The sequence below is a fragment of the Gracilinanus agilis genome, chromosome 3 (genome assembly GCF_016433145.1).
Source record: "Gracilinanus agilis isolate LMUSP501 chromosome 3, AgileGrace, whole genome shotgun sequence".
Taxonomy (NCBI): Eukaryota; Metazoa; Chordata; class Mammalia; order Didelphimorphia; family Didelphidae; genus Gracilinanus; species Gracilinanus agilis.
Genome location: NC_058132.1, coordinates 120,976,278 through 120,991,753, shown reverse-complemented (window position 1 = coordinate 120,991,753; position 15,476 = coordinate 120,976,278). Strand labels below are relative to the sequence as shown.

The 15,476-nt window shown below is 34.6% G+C and overlaps 1 protein-coding gene across 3 annotated transcripts in view; it reads left to right on the top strand.

The window, feature by feature from the left end:
* The window catches only part of SPRYD7 (SPRY domain containing 7), a 35,238-nt gene that overhangs the window by 5,286 nt on the left and 14,476 nt on the right, over positions 1 to 15,476 (top strand). For 2 of the 3 annotated variants that reach the window (XM_044666046.1, XM_044666045.1), the window contains exons 2-3: positions 4,640 to 4,756; positions 11,911 to 12,077. In XM_044666046.1, the coding sequence (XP_044521981.1) occupies positions 4,640 to 4,756; positions 11,911 to 12,077 (284 nt within the window). The remainder of the gene's footprint in view (positions 1 to 4,639; positions 4,757 to 11,910; positions 12,078 to 15,476) is intronic. The other variant, XM_044666048.1, reaches the window with a different exon arrangement.

Sequence of the window (15,476 nt, the reverse complement as noted above, 5' to 3'; positions counted from 1 at the left end):
CCCCCCCCCCCCCGGTGGATTTTTCCTGTCTCCTTTGGCTCTAGTGGCAGGTGAGGGGGACAGAGGCCGGGGACTAAAGGCAAGCAACTCCTGCTGCAAGGAAGCTCAAAGTGAGACCTGCATGTTTGTTTTCAAATGATCTTTGCCATGACTGGTGGCTTTACCCAAACCTTCCTCCCTTGATGGCCACAAGTCAAGTCAAGACAACAAGCATTTATTAAGTATTAAGCGCCTACTTCGTCCCAGGCACTGGACTAAGCAGCCAGAGTTACAAAGAAAGGCACATGGAGGTCACAACTTACAAACTACTTACTTAACAGGATAACTTGGAGATAGAAGGCACTTGAAAATCGCCCCGGCCTTCAAGGAGCCCAAGGAGACAACATCCAAACAGCTATTTACAGCATATATACACAGGATAAATTAGAGGAGATGAATAATTATAATAATAATAATTCTTCCTTAGGATTTAACATAGAAAGCTTAAAAATTAGCATATTCATAATAGAAACCATTTCTTCCCCCCCACTTTGTCCCCCCCATTTTTTATCTATTAGCCTTTCTTCAAAGCCCTCCATTTATTTTCCACCCTGCTCATTCTCATTGTTGTTGTTTAGTCCTGTCCCACTCTCCATGACCCTGTTTTAGGGTTTTCTTGGCAGAGATACTAGAGTTGTTTGCTATCTCCTCCATCTCATTTTACAGATGAGGAAACTGAGGCAAGCAAAGTTAAGTGACTTGCCTAGGGTTACAGCTATTAAGTGCTTGAGGCCAGATCTGAACTGACTCCAGGTACGGAACTCTATCCACACTGAGTCATCTAGTGGCCCCACTCATTCTCATAGCTTTTTCATCTGTATATTTTTTATTTTTTTAAACCCTTAACTTTGTATTACTTTGTATTGGTTCTAAGGCAGAAGAGCAGTAAGGGTTAGGCAATGGGGGGTCCCACAGCTAGGAAGTGACTGAAGCCAGATTTGATCTAGGACCTCTCATCTTCAGACCTGGCTTTCAATCTACTGAGCCACCTAGCTACACCCTGTTTACTTTTATTCTCTTCATGTAACTCTTCTCACCTTCCCTTTTGATTTAATTCCCCCACTCTTGAAATTTTCTATAATGTTTTATATATGAAGCCCCACTCCATCTTTTTCTTAATCCACTGTTTGATATGTCACATCATTCACTGAGCCATTTCCAATGGAAACTAATCCATAACCTCTGCTGTGATTTTTCTCAAGACCCCATCTTTTAAAGATTTTCTACTTAATCCTGTGAGTAGTTCATACACTCTCTTGACCCAGAACCATATAATTATCTTTATGTGGACTTAACTAAATATATTTGTCATAGATTTCCTCCATCTTAAAAAGATTCACATATGAGATGTCCTGGTGCTATCTGAAATTAAACACTTAATCAGTGATTCCCAAAGTGGGCACTACCGCCCCCTGGTGGGTCCTGCAGCGATCCACGGGGGGAGCAGTGATGGCCACAGGTGCATTTATCTTTCCTATTAATTGCTATTAAAATTTTTAAAAATTAATTTCCAGGGGCCTAAGTAATTTTTCTGGAAAGGGGGCGGTAGGCCAAAAAAGTTTGGGAACCACTGCACTAAATAGTCCAAATTCTAAATTTCCAGCAAATCTTTCCCTGTTACTCTTAGCAGTAATAGTCTTCTTATTTTCTAGGCTTGGTGATATTCTTCTCCCCATTCTCTCTCGCCTTCTTCACATGCAATAAATAATATGTACTCTTAAATATTTGATGATGTATGTCCCTAGATGAACACCATTCCCATAGAAATTGTTTTGAAATATATAGGGAGACTAGATTTTTTTTGATACTTCAAGGAAAAAATCCCATAAAATGAATCCATGTTGGATTCATGTTAGGCCATTTCTTTTGAGATCTTCTTTAAAATGTTTTGTATATACTACTAGGTCTATATCCCAAAGAGATTTTTAAAAATGAGAAAGGACCTGTTTGTATAAAAATATTTATAGCTGTACTTTTTGTGGTGACAAAGAATTGGATATCTCTTAAATGGGGAATGGCTGAACAAATTGTGGTGTGTGATAATGGTGAGGGAATACTATTGTGCTGTAAGAAATGATGAACAGGATGATTTCAGAAAAAAACATGGAAAGACTTATGAACAGATGCAGAATGAAATAAGCAGAACCAGGAGAACATTTTATACAGTAACTGAAATGTTGTGGGATGATCAAATGTAACAGACTTTACTATTAACAGCAATACAATGATCAAGGACAATTCTAAGAGACTTTTATGAAAAAGAAAATGCTATCCACTTCCATAGAAAGAACTGTTGTAGTAGAAATGCAGATGTAAACATATGACTTATCACTCATTTATTTGGGTATATGATTTGGGGTTTTGGTTTTATAAGATTATTCTCTTTGAAAAATGAATAATGTGAAAATGTTTTGAGTGATAATACATGTATAACCCAATTGAATTGCTTGTCAACTCCAGGAAAGGAGAGGGAAAAGGGGAAGGGAGATACCATGAATCATGCAACTTTAGAAAATGTAATGTGTACATTTGTTATTGGAATGAAATAAAGATGAAATTTTTAAAAATAAAGTACCTGGTATAGTATCCCATATGGGGGAGGCAGAGTGTGGCAATATTCATTTGAAACAACTAGAGACATTTAGAAAAACCAGATGTTATTAGAGAAAGAATTTGTTAAGGATACTGAGGGTTTTTTTCTTTCATTTTCATTGGATTCAGTAGACACCAATGGATCTCTAGTAAAGACTGTTTTTAGTTTTGTATAGTTTAAAAGAGTTGTACCTCTGTCATCACTGTCCCTTGCATTTTTGTTGAGACATTATATGAATGACCTTTGTGCACTTCACTGATATTCATGGACTGATAAAGGAAGGGCCCTGGCCTGTGATGAGTGTCCTGAGCTCTGTGGAGGATCCCAGGAGGGATGATGGACAAAAGTAGTTAAAGAAGAGAAAGCATGTTGAAGTTGGGCTCTGCATCATTGGAGGAGAAAGTACTCACACTGCTGACATCCAAATTATCTTAACTGACTGTTGACATCCAAAGATCTAAGTTTAGTTTCCATTCATTTAAGACTCAGAAGAGGTCTTAGTCATTTAGTCATTGAACTGAAATATATATCAGTCTTATCTTCTGTCTTTGAATTAATACATGTGCCAATTCCAAGGCAGAAGAGTGGTAAGGGCTAGATAATTAGAGTTAAGTGACTTGCCCAGGGTTCCCCAGCTAGAAAGTGTCTGAGGCCAGATTTGAATCCAAGACCTCCTGATTCTGGGCCTGGCATTCTATTCACTGAGCCATCCTGCCACCCCCATTGAACTGATTATAAAACTCAGAATGCTGCTCCCTAGAAATTAGTTAGCAATCTTTGTTTTTAGTAAAAATGATGCAACCTCAATATCCTTGGCAAATTTTCTCAAAATATCATTGCCCCAATTTTACCAATAAGGAAACTAGAACCTTCAGAGGTTAAGTAATTTATCTATGGTGAAATAAGTTAATAGGTACAGAAGCAGATTTGAACCCAGATTCTCTGACTCCAAATCCAGTTTTTCTATTGTACCACAGTACCTCAGTTAATGACTGATTCTGTTTTTGTCATTAACACTATACCCTACTTTGCTGTAGTATTTTTCCAGAGGAGTGGCATCAAGTATTGACAGATTCAAATCCTGTGTAAGCTAGTGATACCCTCGTGATATTACCAAACCCAAATTGTGACAACATACCATAGACATTGAGTGGCAATCATTTTCTTATTCTTATATCAGCAGCATCACATTTTTAAAAGCATAGTATACTATAGCTTTCTTAATTCTGTTCTTATTCCCAGATGCAAATGTTTTCCTCTACCAAGATTTAAAGAATTTACATGGATTTACAATTAACAAGTTTCATTAACAAAATTTAATGTTTCCCAAATCAACCTTCTACACCATATAATTTAAGTTAAAGTTAAATTTTAAAAGAACAAAGTATATTTAATGATGGAATTGCCAGACTGTTCAGCTACTCATTTGCAGTATTCTGTAATTAACAGCTGTCTTAATGAAAATTTGCTAAGTTCTATGATTATTTATTTTTCTTAGAATGTTTAGCAGCTTCACAAGGACAGATGTCTAAATATATTTGTCTCTGAACTATCCAGCACAAGTATTAGCTTGAAAAATTAGGCTCATTTATAACACATGCCTTGGTGTTGTTTTTTTAAGCTATATGTATTAGTTTAAGTTAAATAATTTGAGTAATTGACTAACAACTGAGTTTATATAGGTTGTTTCTACTCTAGAAGATTTTTATGTATTAAATATAATTTAGAAAGAATTTCATCTATTTTATACCAAATTAAATTTTTATACCAAAATTAAAATTTAAGTTTCTAAATTAAAATTTTATACCAAAATTAAAATTTAAGTTTCTATCAACAAAAGACTACTACATATGAAATTCTCTTATTTAGGAAAGAAATGCTTTCAGTAGGGGATTGCATTAATATGTTTTCTATCTTTTTAAAACATAGAATTGTTTTTCTAATGGAGATTGAAAGGAAAATTGTATAATGTTTTTAATGTCTAACTAGTTTGTATTTTTTTTTTAGGAACAGATGTTGTCATTGTCAAAAATGGAAGAAGAATATGTGGGACAGGAGGTTGTTTAGCCAATGCACCTTTGCATCAGAACAAAAGCTACTTCGAATTCAAAATCCAATCCACAGGTTGGTTAAGTTGTGAAAGAATATGAAAATTTAGGTTTATATATTAATATGAAAGTTCTAAAGTAATATTGTGGTTGCCAATTTAAAAATATTATAGCTCAAGTCAAAATGACTTTTAGTAGCTTTATTTACAAAGAGGAGAAATGTCTAGCCTATTACCCTAAATGTTGCTCCAGTGTTTGGCTCAGCCCCTGCAGGGCTTGGTAACCTTTAGCCAGAGGACCTGGTGATGTCTTCAGTAAGGGTTCCACCAATGCAGCCTCCTCCAGGAAAGGAAGGCCTCTCTGAAACCAATCTCTCCAGAAGCCAGGAAAGGTAGGCCAGCTACTCACTCAGTAAGCCAACACAGGATTCAGGGAAAGAGACTCTTCCTTCAGTCTAGCTCACAATGCAGAGTATCTAAAGCTGTCCTCCAAAGAAGTAGTTCCAAGGAAAAGTCCAAAAGGTGAAGTCCCTTGGACAGTAAGTTCAGGACTTTTTATAGCTCTTTTTCAACATCACTTCCTGTTCCTCCCCCACTTTACAGAAACCAATGGCAGTCTTTCAATTTGCCTAGCACTGCCTAGAGGCAAGGCAGTGGCCTCTGGAGTTGTTACTCACTTTAGGAAGTGATTTGTGAATTTTCTTACTAAGTGTTAAGTAAGGGTGCTTAAGTTTTTGATTGATTAATTTAAAAGTTGCTCATTGATAAGCAAAGAAAGTTTGATTCACTCTTCACAATCCCCTCTGTGATTCTTTGGGAGACTACTCTCCCCAATGAATCTTTTAATATAACCATTTTATACCTCTAAAGATCTTCTAGCTACAGGTGCATACTGTATTGTACTTTTCTAAGAGGAAACTATAATAGTTAGAGGTAAGAGGGGAATAAAAAAGAGAGAGAGCAAAACCAATGTTTGCTAGGTGCGTTGGCAAAAAGCCAATTAGGAGGCAGTCCCCTTTGAGAAGTCCCCATAAGAGTTTACATTCAGAATAAATGTGTACAACCTCCTTCAGTTCAATGAATTACATCCCAAAGTTCATTCTGGATCTTCTGATGCAGTGTAGATTTCTTTATGGCACTTTCTCCAAACAATTCACTTTCTTGATTCAAGGAGTTAATGAGCCTCTTTTCCTGAAATTTCTCAAAAAAATTTAAATCTTGAATTTTATGAAAATTATACAGTTATATTCTATGAAAAGCCCAAAATATTGAGAGTAATTATCAATATAGGTAATAGAGGATTCTTTTTAGCTATAGGATGAATACATTGAACATTTTCTTTGATCAGGTGTACATTAAAGGACTGGGATGTGAGGTTTACAGAATGCTTTCCTCACAGCCATAGAACATGAAATGTTCTCATTTTATAAATAAGGTGATACCACATTTTGTTACTGAATAAAATGCCTTATAAACCTAGATGGTACTTAACTTGCTGTAATTCTTCTAATAAAATATCTAAAATAGTCTTTTACTTTAGATTATGACAGAACTTGGAAATCTTCTACTCATTTCCCAATCTAGTTTTTTTTTTAAGCTACTTTTGCCTAAATAACTTTCATTATGGTTACAGTGGCTTACAGTTGTATTGTACTTAGAGAAGGGCAGCATGATCATCTTTTTTTATTAGTCATAAAGTTCTTTTCAACCTCTCTTAAACATATAGAGACCTTTGATCACATGCTACATGATTCTGCTTCCAGTCACAGTATATTTATAGAGAATATTTGTCTGGTATTTGTTTCCAAAGTTATTTTAAAATATAGAATTCTTAGAGTGTGTAAAATAAATCTAAATTCAAAAATAATATCACTTAGGTTTTGTTTTATCAGTTGACTTCTTAGACCAAAATGCCCTTTTCTCCCTACTTATCTCTTAATTAGGTCTATTTTTGCTTTTGCTTTGTCTGAGATCATGATTCCCTCCTTTTTTTAACTTCAGTTGAAGAATAATAGATTCTGCTCTAGTCCCTTATTTTAATTCTCTCTGTCTCTCTGTTTCAAGTGTGTGTAAAGAGTGTATTGTAGGATTCTACTTTTTAATCCATCCAGCTATCCCCTTCCATTTTATTAGTGAATTCATCCAATTCATTTTCACAATTGTGATTACTGTGTATTTCCCTGCATCCTATTTTTCCCTTTTCTTCTCCTTTCACCCTGTCCCTTATAAGTGTTTTTCTTCTGATTGTTGTCTTCTCCAGTCTGCCCTCTCTTCTATCAATCCCCCCATTTCTTTTATTCTCCCTCCCCTCCTACTTCCCTTTAGGGCAAAATAGATTTCTGTATCCAACTGAGTATCTTTGATCTAATTTCAGTGAGATTAAAGTTCAAGCATTGCCTCCCACCATGTTCCCCTCTACTATAAAAAGCTCTTCCTTTTTACATCTCTTAGGTGAGATAATTTGCTCATTCTACCTCTCCCTTCCCTATTATCCCAGTGCATCCCTGTTTCTCATTTCTTAATTTTTCTTTAAATCATCCCATCACACATGCCTTCTATCTATGTATACTCCTCCTAACTATTCTAATAAAGATAAAGTTCTTAGCAATTACAAGTTTCATCTTCCATGTAGGAATGTAAATACTTGAACCTTATTTGATTTTTCTTTCTTTTTGTCAACCCTGAAAAACATAGAAACATCCAAAGTAGTTATAAAGAACAAGTCTTTAATCAGGATAAGGAAGACAATGTATTCTCTGATCAGCCAGAACACAGATTCAAGCTCAATACACTACACAGAGCCAACTCTGGGACTCTAGGAACAACTTCTCTGGGAAAATGTACATCAAAAGGGGATTTTTCTAGTGAGCTAAAGAATGTAGAGTCTTATGTACACTTTTGGGGACTATAGGATCTGACTTGGTTTTATAAGGCAACAGTCTTTTGCCCAAAGCTGAGGTACCACAGAGTGGCTTAGGGGAGGCTAAGAAGACAAAAAAGGTATTTAAGGTTTGAGTATTTCTATCACTCCTATTCAGGATATTTAATGGATACTTGATGGTTCATTGTTCAGTCTAAGACAAAGACCAGTCTGGAAGGTAAATTTGGGGGTTCCATAAAACAGAAGTTGTCATTTTTTACCTTTTTATACTTATTTGTAAGTCACATTTTCTATCCAACTGAGGTCTTTTCATCAGGAATATTTGAAAGTCCTCAATTTCATTAAATATCTATTTTTTCCACTGAAGGATTATACTCAGTTTTGCTGGATAGGTGAGTTTTGGTGTTATAATCCTATCTTCTTAGCCCTCCAGAATATCACATTCTAAGTCCTCCAGGCATAAATGTAGAAGCTGCTAAATTTTTTGTTATCCTGATAGTGGCTCTACAATATTTGAGTTGTTTCTTTTTGGCTGCTTAAAGTATTTTCTTCTTGACTTGGAAGCTCTAATTTGACTCTATATTCTGGGATCTCTTTAAGAAAGTAACGGGTAGAGTATTTCTATTTTGCCCTCTGCTTCTAGGATATCAAAACAGTTTTCCTTGTTAATTTCTTAAAAGTTGCATTTCCTTGATCTATTTTCCAATGAGATATTTCACATTTTCTTTCATTCTTTTGATTTCATTTTATTTTTTCTTGGTGTCTCATAAAGTGATTAGCTTCCACATGCCCAATTCTGATTTTTTATAAGAATTATTTTCTTCCATGAGCTTTTGTGCTTCCTTTTCCATTTGACCAACTCTACTTTTTTAATGAGTTCCTTTCTTCAGTGAATCTTTGTATAATTTTTTCCATTTGGCCATTTCTGCTTTTTAAATGGTTATTTTCAGTGGATTTTTGTATCTCTTTTACTATTTGGCCAATTCTGTTTTTAAGATGTTGTTTTCTTCGGGGGTTTTTGTGCTTTACTTACAAAGCTATTGACTGATAAATTTCTTGCACAATTCATTTCTCCCACCCCCCAATTTTTCCCCTACCTTTTAAAAAATCTTTTTTTGAGCTCTTCCGGGAATTCTTTTTTGTGGCAATGGGGTGGGGTAGGGGAAGTGTTCTTTGACCAATTCACATTTTTCTTTGAGGCTTTGCATGTAGCTGTTTTGACTTCATTATCTTCTACTGCATTTTCAACTTGATCTTCCCTGTCACTACAGTAATTTTCTGTTGTCATCTGCTCATTTTCCAGCCTATTTCTTGCTTTTAGATTTATGGATCTAAGGAGATGTGTAATTACTGCTCTCCTGGCCTATACTCTGGTCTGTGAACAACTACAAGCACTCTTTTTAGCTCTGAAACTGATGAGGGTCCCTGTTCTCCTGTACCTTCATGAGCCCTCCTCTAACCTTCTAAGTTACCTCCACTTGGAAAATTGTTTCTTTCCATCCTTTTTGTTTGTTCTTCTGCCCCAGAATTCATTTTGAGGCATTATTTATTTAGAAGTTGTTTCAAGGAGACTTTGGAAGAGCTCAGGTGGGTCCCTGACTACTACACTATCTTGCTTCTGCCTAGTTCCAAAATTCTTTTTACTCACTTGAAGCCAAAGCTTATTTTGAAAACACTCAAATGTATTCAGATATCATATAACTGATAAGACATTATTAAATTAATTACATTCAGTGAACAATTCCATGCTATATAAATGCAGTTGCAAATCAACTTTGTCATTCATTTTCCCCACCCCAAGTATTAATACTTATTTCAGTCCTCTAAGCACTTTTGGTTTTATTCACTGAGTGCTATATCTTGAAAGAGCCACAATTCTACTCACAACATAGCAGTAGATGCTTTTTGTGAATTGCTATGGCTAGAAAAATCTATCTTTATCTTTCTGGTCCATTAAATCTCCAAATTATGATTAATTTGTATGAGCATAGGATCCTTTGCTGGCCCTTGCCAGTTTGGTAGTCCCTGCTAGAGAGAGCTTGTGCTTAGTGTTCAAGAATTCAGTTCTTTTCTCTGACACAGCGAAATGTTGGGGCCATATTTCGGTAATGTAGTAATAGTGATTGGTGGCAAATATTATTTGTTACTTATACAGTAGGAGAATGTGAGACCCAGGAGAACAGAGGAGCAGAACTTAAACACAATTCTAGGTTCTTTTGCTGTCCAAACTGCTTGGTTCTCTACACTTACTAGACCATTGGTTCTGAATCTGTTGGCTGCAGAACCTGGTGGGGCTCTCAGAATTATTGTGAAAGGTTTTCAAATCCATTTGAGAAGTAAGCATTATCTTTTGTTTTAACTTAAATTTTTAATGATATAGTTTATTTTCTAATTAATTAAACTTTTAGAAAACCCTTACCTTTCATCTTAGAATTGATACCAAATGTTGGTTCTAAGGCAGAAGAGTGGTAAGGAGTAGGCAGTTGAGGTTAAGTATCACATAGCTAGGAAGCATCTGAGGTCAGATCCAAATCCAAGACCTCCTGCCTATAGACTTGGCTCACTATCCACTGAACCACCTAGATGCCTTGTGATATAGTTTATTTTGACATCCACTTCATTTCCCAGTATATCTCTTTCCATTTCCCAAAAAGCTATCCCTTTTTTTAAAAAAAGAAAAAAGTTCCACAAAGTTGTTCATATTATATACAGTATTTGACACTCATAGTTCCTCATCTCTACAAAGAAAGATATATTCTTCTATTTATTCTTTAGAGTTAAGCTTCTTGTTTATTCTAAATCCACAACATTCTTTTTCAATTTATTTGTTGTTGTTTGCATTTTTGTTAACCACTCATTTTTTTTAGCTGTGCCTGATTCTTTGTGGCCCCATTTTGGGTTTTCTTGGCAAAGAGAGGAGTGGTTTGCCATTTCCTTTTCTAGCTCATTTTACAGATGAAAAAACTGAGGCAAGAAGGGGTAAGCGACTTGCCCAGGGTCACATAGTAAGTGTTGGAGGTCAGATTTGAATGTTGATTTTTCTGATCTTTCTTATTTCAGACCCTTATTTCAGTTCCCTCTCCACTGCTCTATGTGGCTATTTCTTGCATTTGTATTATTGTAATCAATGTATAGATTGTTTTTCTACTTCTATTTTCTTCATTTTAATTAATTTAAATCTCTCTATGATTCTCTGTATTCTTCATCTTCATAATTTTTTACAGTTCAATACTATTTTATATGACAAAAACTTTATAACCATTCCCCAGTCAATGGACATCTACTGTTTCAAGTTCTTTGCTAATATAAATAGTTACATACCATCATTTTGAGCTTTAACTCCAACATTATATGTAGTACAGTGTGATAGAGATTATAATCTACCTTGCCCGTTCTCAAATCTAATCACCAAAAGTGTAAACAACTCCACTTAACTCACAAGTTGGGAGGTCTCTGACCCACATGTGCTAGAGTGAGTGATAAATCAGAATTTACTGACTGCCTTCTGGGCAGTCCTAAGAAAAGCATCTGTTGTGATTGGACACATAAACTAAGAGGAAGGCACAGGAAGTGACGCAAAAGAAGCCCCTTTTAAAGAGAGTGACAACTTCCTATAGCTCTCTTCTGGTTCGTGACTTGGACCTGGAGGAGCGCTGGACCTGGGACCCTGAGACCTTGGTGAGACTATTCTTAAATTTCTTCCTTGGAATTACACGTGATGAGTGTAACGACTAAATAGACTAAATCTTCCTCTCTCTGAAGGAACTCTCTTTTCAAGAGGAACTCTGTGTCTGAAGCTTCTGTTTCATTCATCCCCAGTATTCAGGCCTCGGGCCTCAGGCTGAGGACTAGTTAGATCTGCTTGGGCTAAACCAGGGACCAGAGCAAATTATTTAGTGTGTCAGGTTAATTATCTTACCTTATCCTCTCTCTGATTTTCTTACTTTCTCTTTCTCTTTTCATTTGTAAATAAACTTTCATAAAAGTCATTTTGACTTGAGGTTATTCTTTAATTGGGGATTGATAATTATTCAATTCCCTGACCATCCCTTTTAATATTCACCCAACCAAAACCCCTTTTTACCCCTTACAACAGGTACTATCATGGAAATTTTCAAAATTATTTTAAACTAAAAGGTTGAGAACCATTGATTCCAAACATAATATAGGATGGGGTTTCTCATTTTTTTTTAATGAATAGGTTTATTGGTACTTGAGATTCATTGAGATAATATATTGTTTAATTTTTCAAGGTATTATTTCTTTCAAAATGAGTACGCCTGAAAATTTGACCCATTTCTTCATCTTTATTCTTTAGTTAGTGAATTATTTCCAATATTATGTTCTTAGGGATCTGGGGCATTGGAGTGGCAACTCAGAAAGTTAATTTGAATCAGATTCCTCTTGGCCGAGATGTTCATAGCCTTGTGATGAGGAATGATGGAGCTCTTTACCACAACAATGAGGAAAAGAATAGGCTGCCAGCAAATAATCTTCCACAGGAAGGAGATGTAGTGGTGAGTTTCCTTATGAAATTTGTTTTCAAAATAATATATTTGGATTACTTTTAAGACAATCCATATTTTTGTCTATCAATGATAGGGATTGAGCAACTGTGGCCCTGTGCCAAAAATAGTAATTGTGCTGTTTGCTCTTACCATTCTAAATTTCCTTTTACCTTTAAGAATACTCTGAGCCATGATTCATTGGCACAAAGTACTCCCTGCTTGGGAGGATCGATGACAGGTTCTGACATGTATTAATTAAATAGCCTTTATCCACCTTTGGCATTCTTGAAGAAAAAGAGAACACCTTGCCATAACATTTTACAGAAGTTGCTGACCCTTGTGTTAGGGTGTTATCATAAATACTTCTGAGACTAGGAACTTGTTTAAGAAATAGCTATGAAATATTGCTTAATTTGCATCTATAATATTTTACTTAATTTGCTTAATTAGCCTCTTTTAGAGGATCATACCAGCTCGCCAGAGAAATTGGTCTTCAAAGGATTAAAATTCTCTTCATCAAATTTTCAGGATTCTGTAAAGACATATAGTATTGTGATTTTAAAACTCATTTGCAGCTATTTTGTTGCAGATACAAACCCAAGCTATTTACCATTGTTACTGTTTTCTTTGCCTTCCAACTATTTCTTATTACTAGTTAGCGGATTGTTTAATAGGAGCTACTAGGAGTAGACTTCCTAGAACAGAGACATTTATGTTTAGGAAGGATTTAATATTGACCTTGTATTTTGTGCTCTTTATAACGTCATTAAATATTAGCTTGTAGAAACATTTAAGAAATGAGGCAAAATTTACAGCAAAAGTAATATAGGTAAGATAAATCTAAGAAGGTACCAAAAATAACAAAGAAAAAAAGTATGGAAACCAATTTAGGACAGATGATGTTTCCTCCATTTTGCTGTTAACTAAAAAGCTGTTTTTAAGTCTTTGTAAAGGCTTGTTGAAATTCTTTCTTTTTTTTTTTTTTTTTTTTTTTTTAGGGAAAAAGTGGGGAAAGTTTTCTTTTTTAAGAGATGGAAAGTTTTAACCATTTCTAAATATCTACTTTTACTGGTTTCCCCACTAAAATATTATACAGTAATTGGTTCTGGGTTTGGGTTTCATTTACTTAGATCATTGCCAGATGTCCACAGCATGGAACATCCTTTCTCGATTGGTTATTTTTAAGGAGAGAATCTTAAAGTTAAATGGATACTGTCAACCTGTTTATACTACAAAGATGAAGTTAAAACATAAGAAAGAGTAATAAGTAACAAATGGGGGTTTTTTGTTGACTCATTGAACCTTATCCTTAACTTTGTCTTGCCTTCCTGTCTTTGCTCCCTTGCCATGAAAGTCAAGTTCTGAAGTTGTGCTGACTGATATCACAGACTGCCAGATTTAACCAACCATTAGCAAGCCATTCAACATTATCAAATCAGACCTTGAGTTTTTGTGCCAGTTTGGATAGAAGGAGGACTAACGAAGACAAAGTATATATGAGAAGGGTCAAGGAATTAGAAGAGTAAAACATTTGTTACTTGTTATCCTTCCATGTTATGGTAACTTCATCTTCATATCCTAAATGTTTATAATAGTTAAGAACAAATTTTCCCAATTGCCAACAGTAGCATCAGAAAAGTAGAATGGATTGCAGGGCCAGAAAAACATTTTCATATGTGGAAAATGTTTCAGCTTCTATATTCTGCATCAAATTCAAGAACATTGAGTATTCTATATCTGTCCAAATGACTTTTAGAAATGTATGTCTTCATCATTTAATCCTTAAGAACTCTGGCTATTAATAGTAAGCACTGAGGGTGAATTCCTTAGACTATTGTTTTCTATCTTGCATATAATTTTTGAGAATGTAAATTCTATTCTAAAAACACATTTTCAATTTCAGTTTAGAGAATTTGTACTTACAGTGTGTATTTATATAAATTTTTCACCCAAAAGTTCTATGTAATTGATAAATCTGAAACATATGTAGTGGAACTGATTTTGTGTCATTGATGTCAAAGTCATAAAGCTTATAGACCATAAAGAGCCGTTTTAGATCATTATAAAGATTTCGGTTTTATTTTGGGGAGTAGAAGGGAGTAAATAAATGCTTATTAATTTAAAAATAATAATTTTTTCAAAAAGATTGGCTTAGTCTCAGAAATATATCATGTGTCTCACTTCCTTATCCCCTTTTTTCTTTGGTATTATGATGTTTGTTCTCCCTTTATAAATTTGAGTTCTTGAGGCTAGCTAGCTCTCTAGATTCTATTCATTTCCTCCTACTTACTTTGCCTACAGTTAGGCAGTACTGCCACCTTGTGGGCAATGGTGTTTTTGTTTTGGTTTCAGTCTAAACAGCTAGATTTTTTCTAGATATAAAAAGAAAAAATTTTTTTATATAAAAATAGAATTCCTTACCAAAAAAGAGTCAAATATAACTGAGTATTATTAATTTTTACCACTAATTAATTTCATCTAAATAGATCATATTTAATATGGAGCAAAATTTAATACATCCTCAAGTATAGTACTGATATACATTTAAGTACATTTTTTACTAATCAGTCATTGTTTACTCAAAGATTTGAGTAATAACACTTATTTACTACCTTGTTTTGAGTCTCTTCACTTGGAGTTGTATTCCAAAAGCAAATTCCAAGGGTGGTAAAAGTCACTGCCCACTTATCCTTAGGCTGCTAATCCTTGGTATATGTTCTAGAATAGACTAAAGGTGGGCAGGCCATGGCATTACCTCCTGGTATTATAGGGAATTCCCTTATGCAGCTCCACAAAATAACTGCTAATATATAATTTGTAGAGAGACGCCATGAGGCCCATTGAGGATGATTCTTTCTCATTGTTTGCCAAGCAAATTTCCATTCCCGCCCTGACTCTCATCTAGTATTTGTATTCTGTCTGTTGACAGTTGGTCCTTTATCAATTTCCAGAAGAAATAGACTACTTGCTTTTAAAGAGGACCAAACTAATTTCTTTTAAAAGGACTAGCACCTCTTTCCAATTACAAGAAATTCATGCTCATGAGAACATAATTTGTAAAACTTTAAATAAAAGAAAAAATAAAAGGATTTTGAAAAGAGCTATGAAGTGACTTTTTTTCACAAATGTATTCCATCCCTATTTATCAAGAAGTCACAGAAAATATCCTTTTTATATGGACTATTTGAAATTAGTTTACTTAGAAAAAATTACTTCTTAGTTACTTCTATGATTATAGTTTTTCTGGAAATAATAGTGTAAGATAAAGTTTTTGTTTTCATTTCATATTCCAGGCTTTTCTTGCTTTTTCTCTTTTCACGGCTTTAGTTTTCCTAGCTTACTTTGAACCACAAAAGCTATATAATATATCTGATCTTTTGGAAACTAATATTAATTTCAAAGAACTTG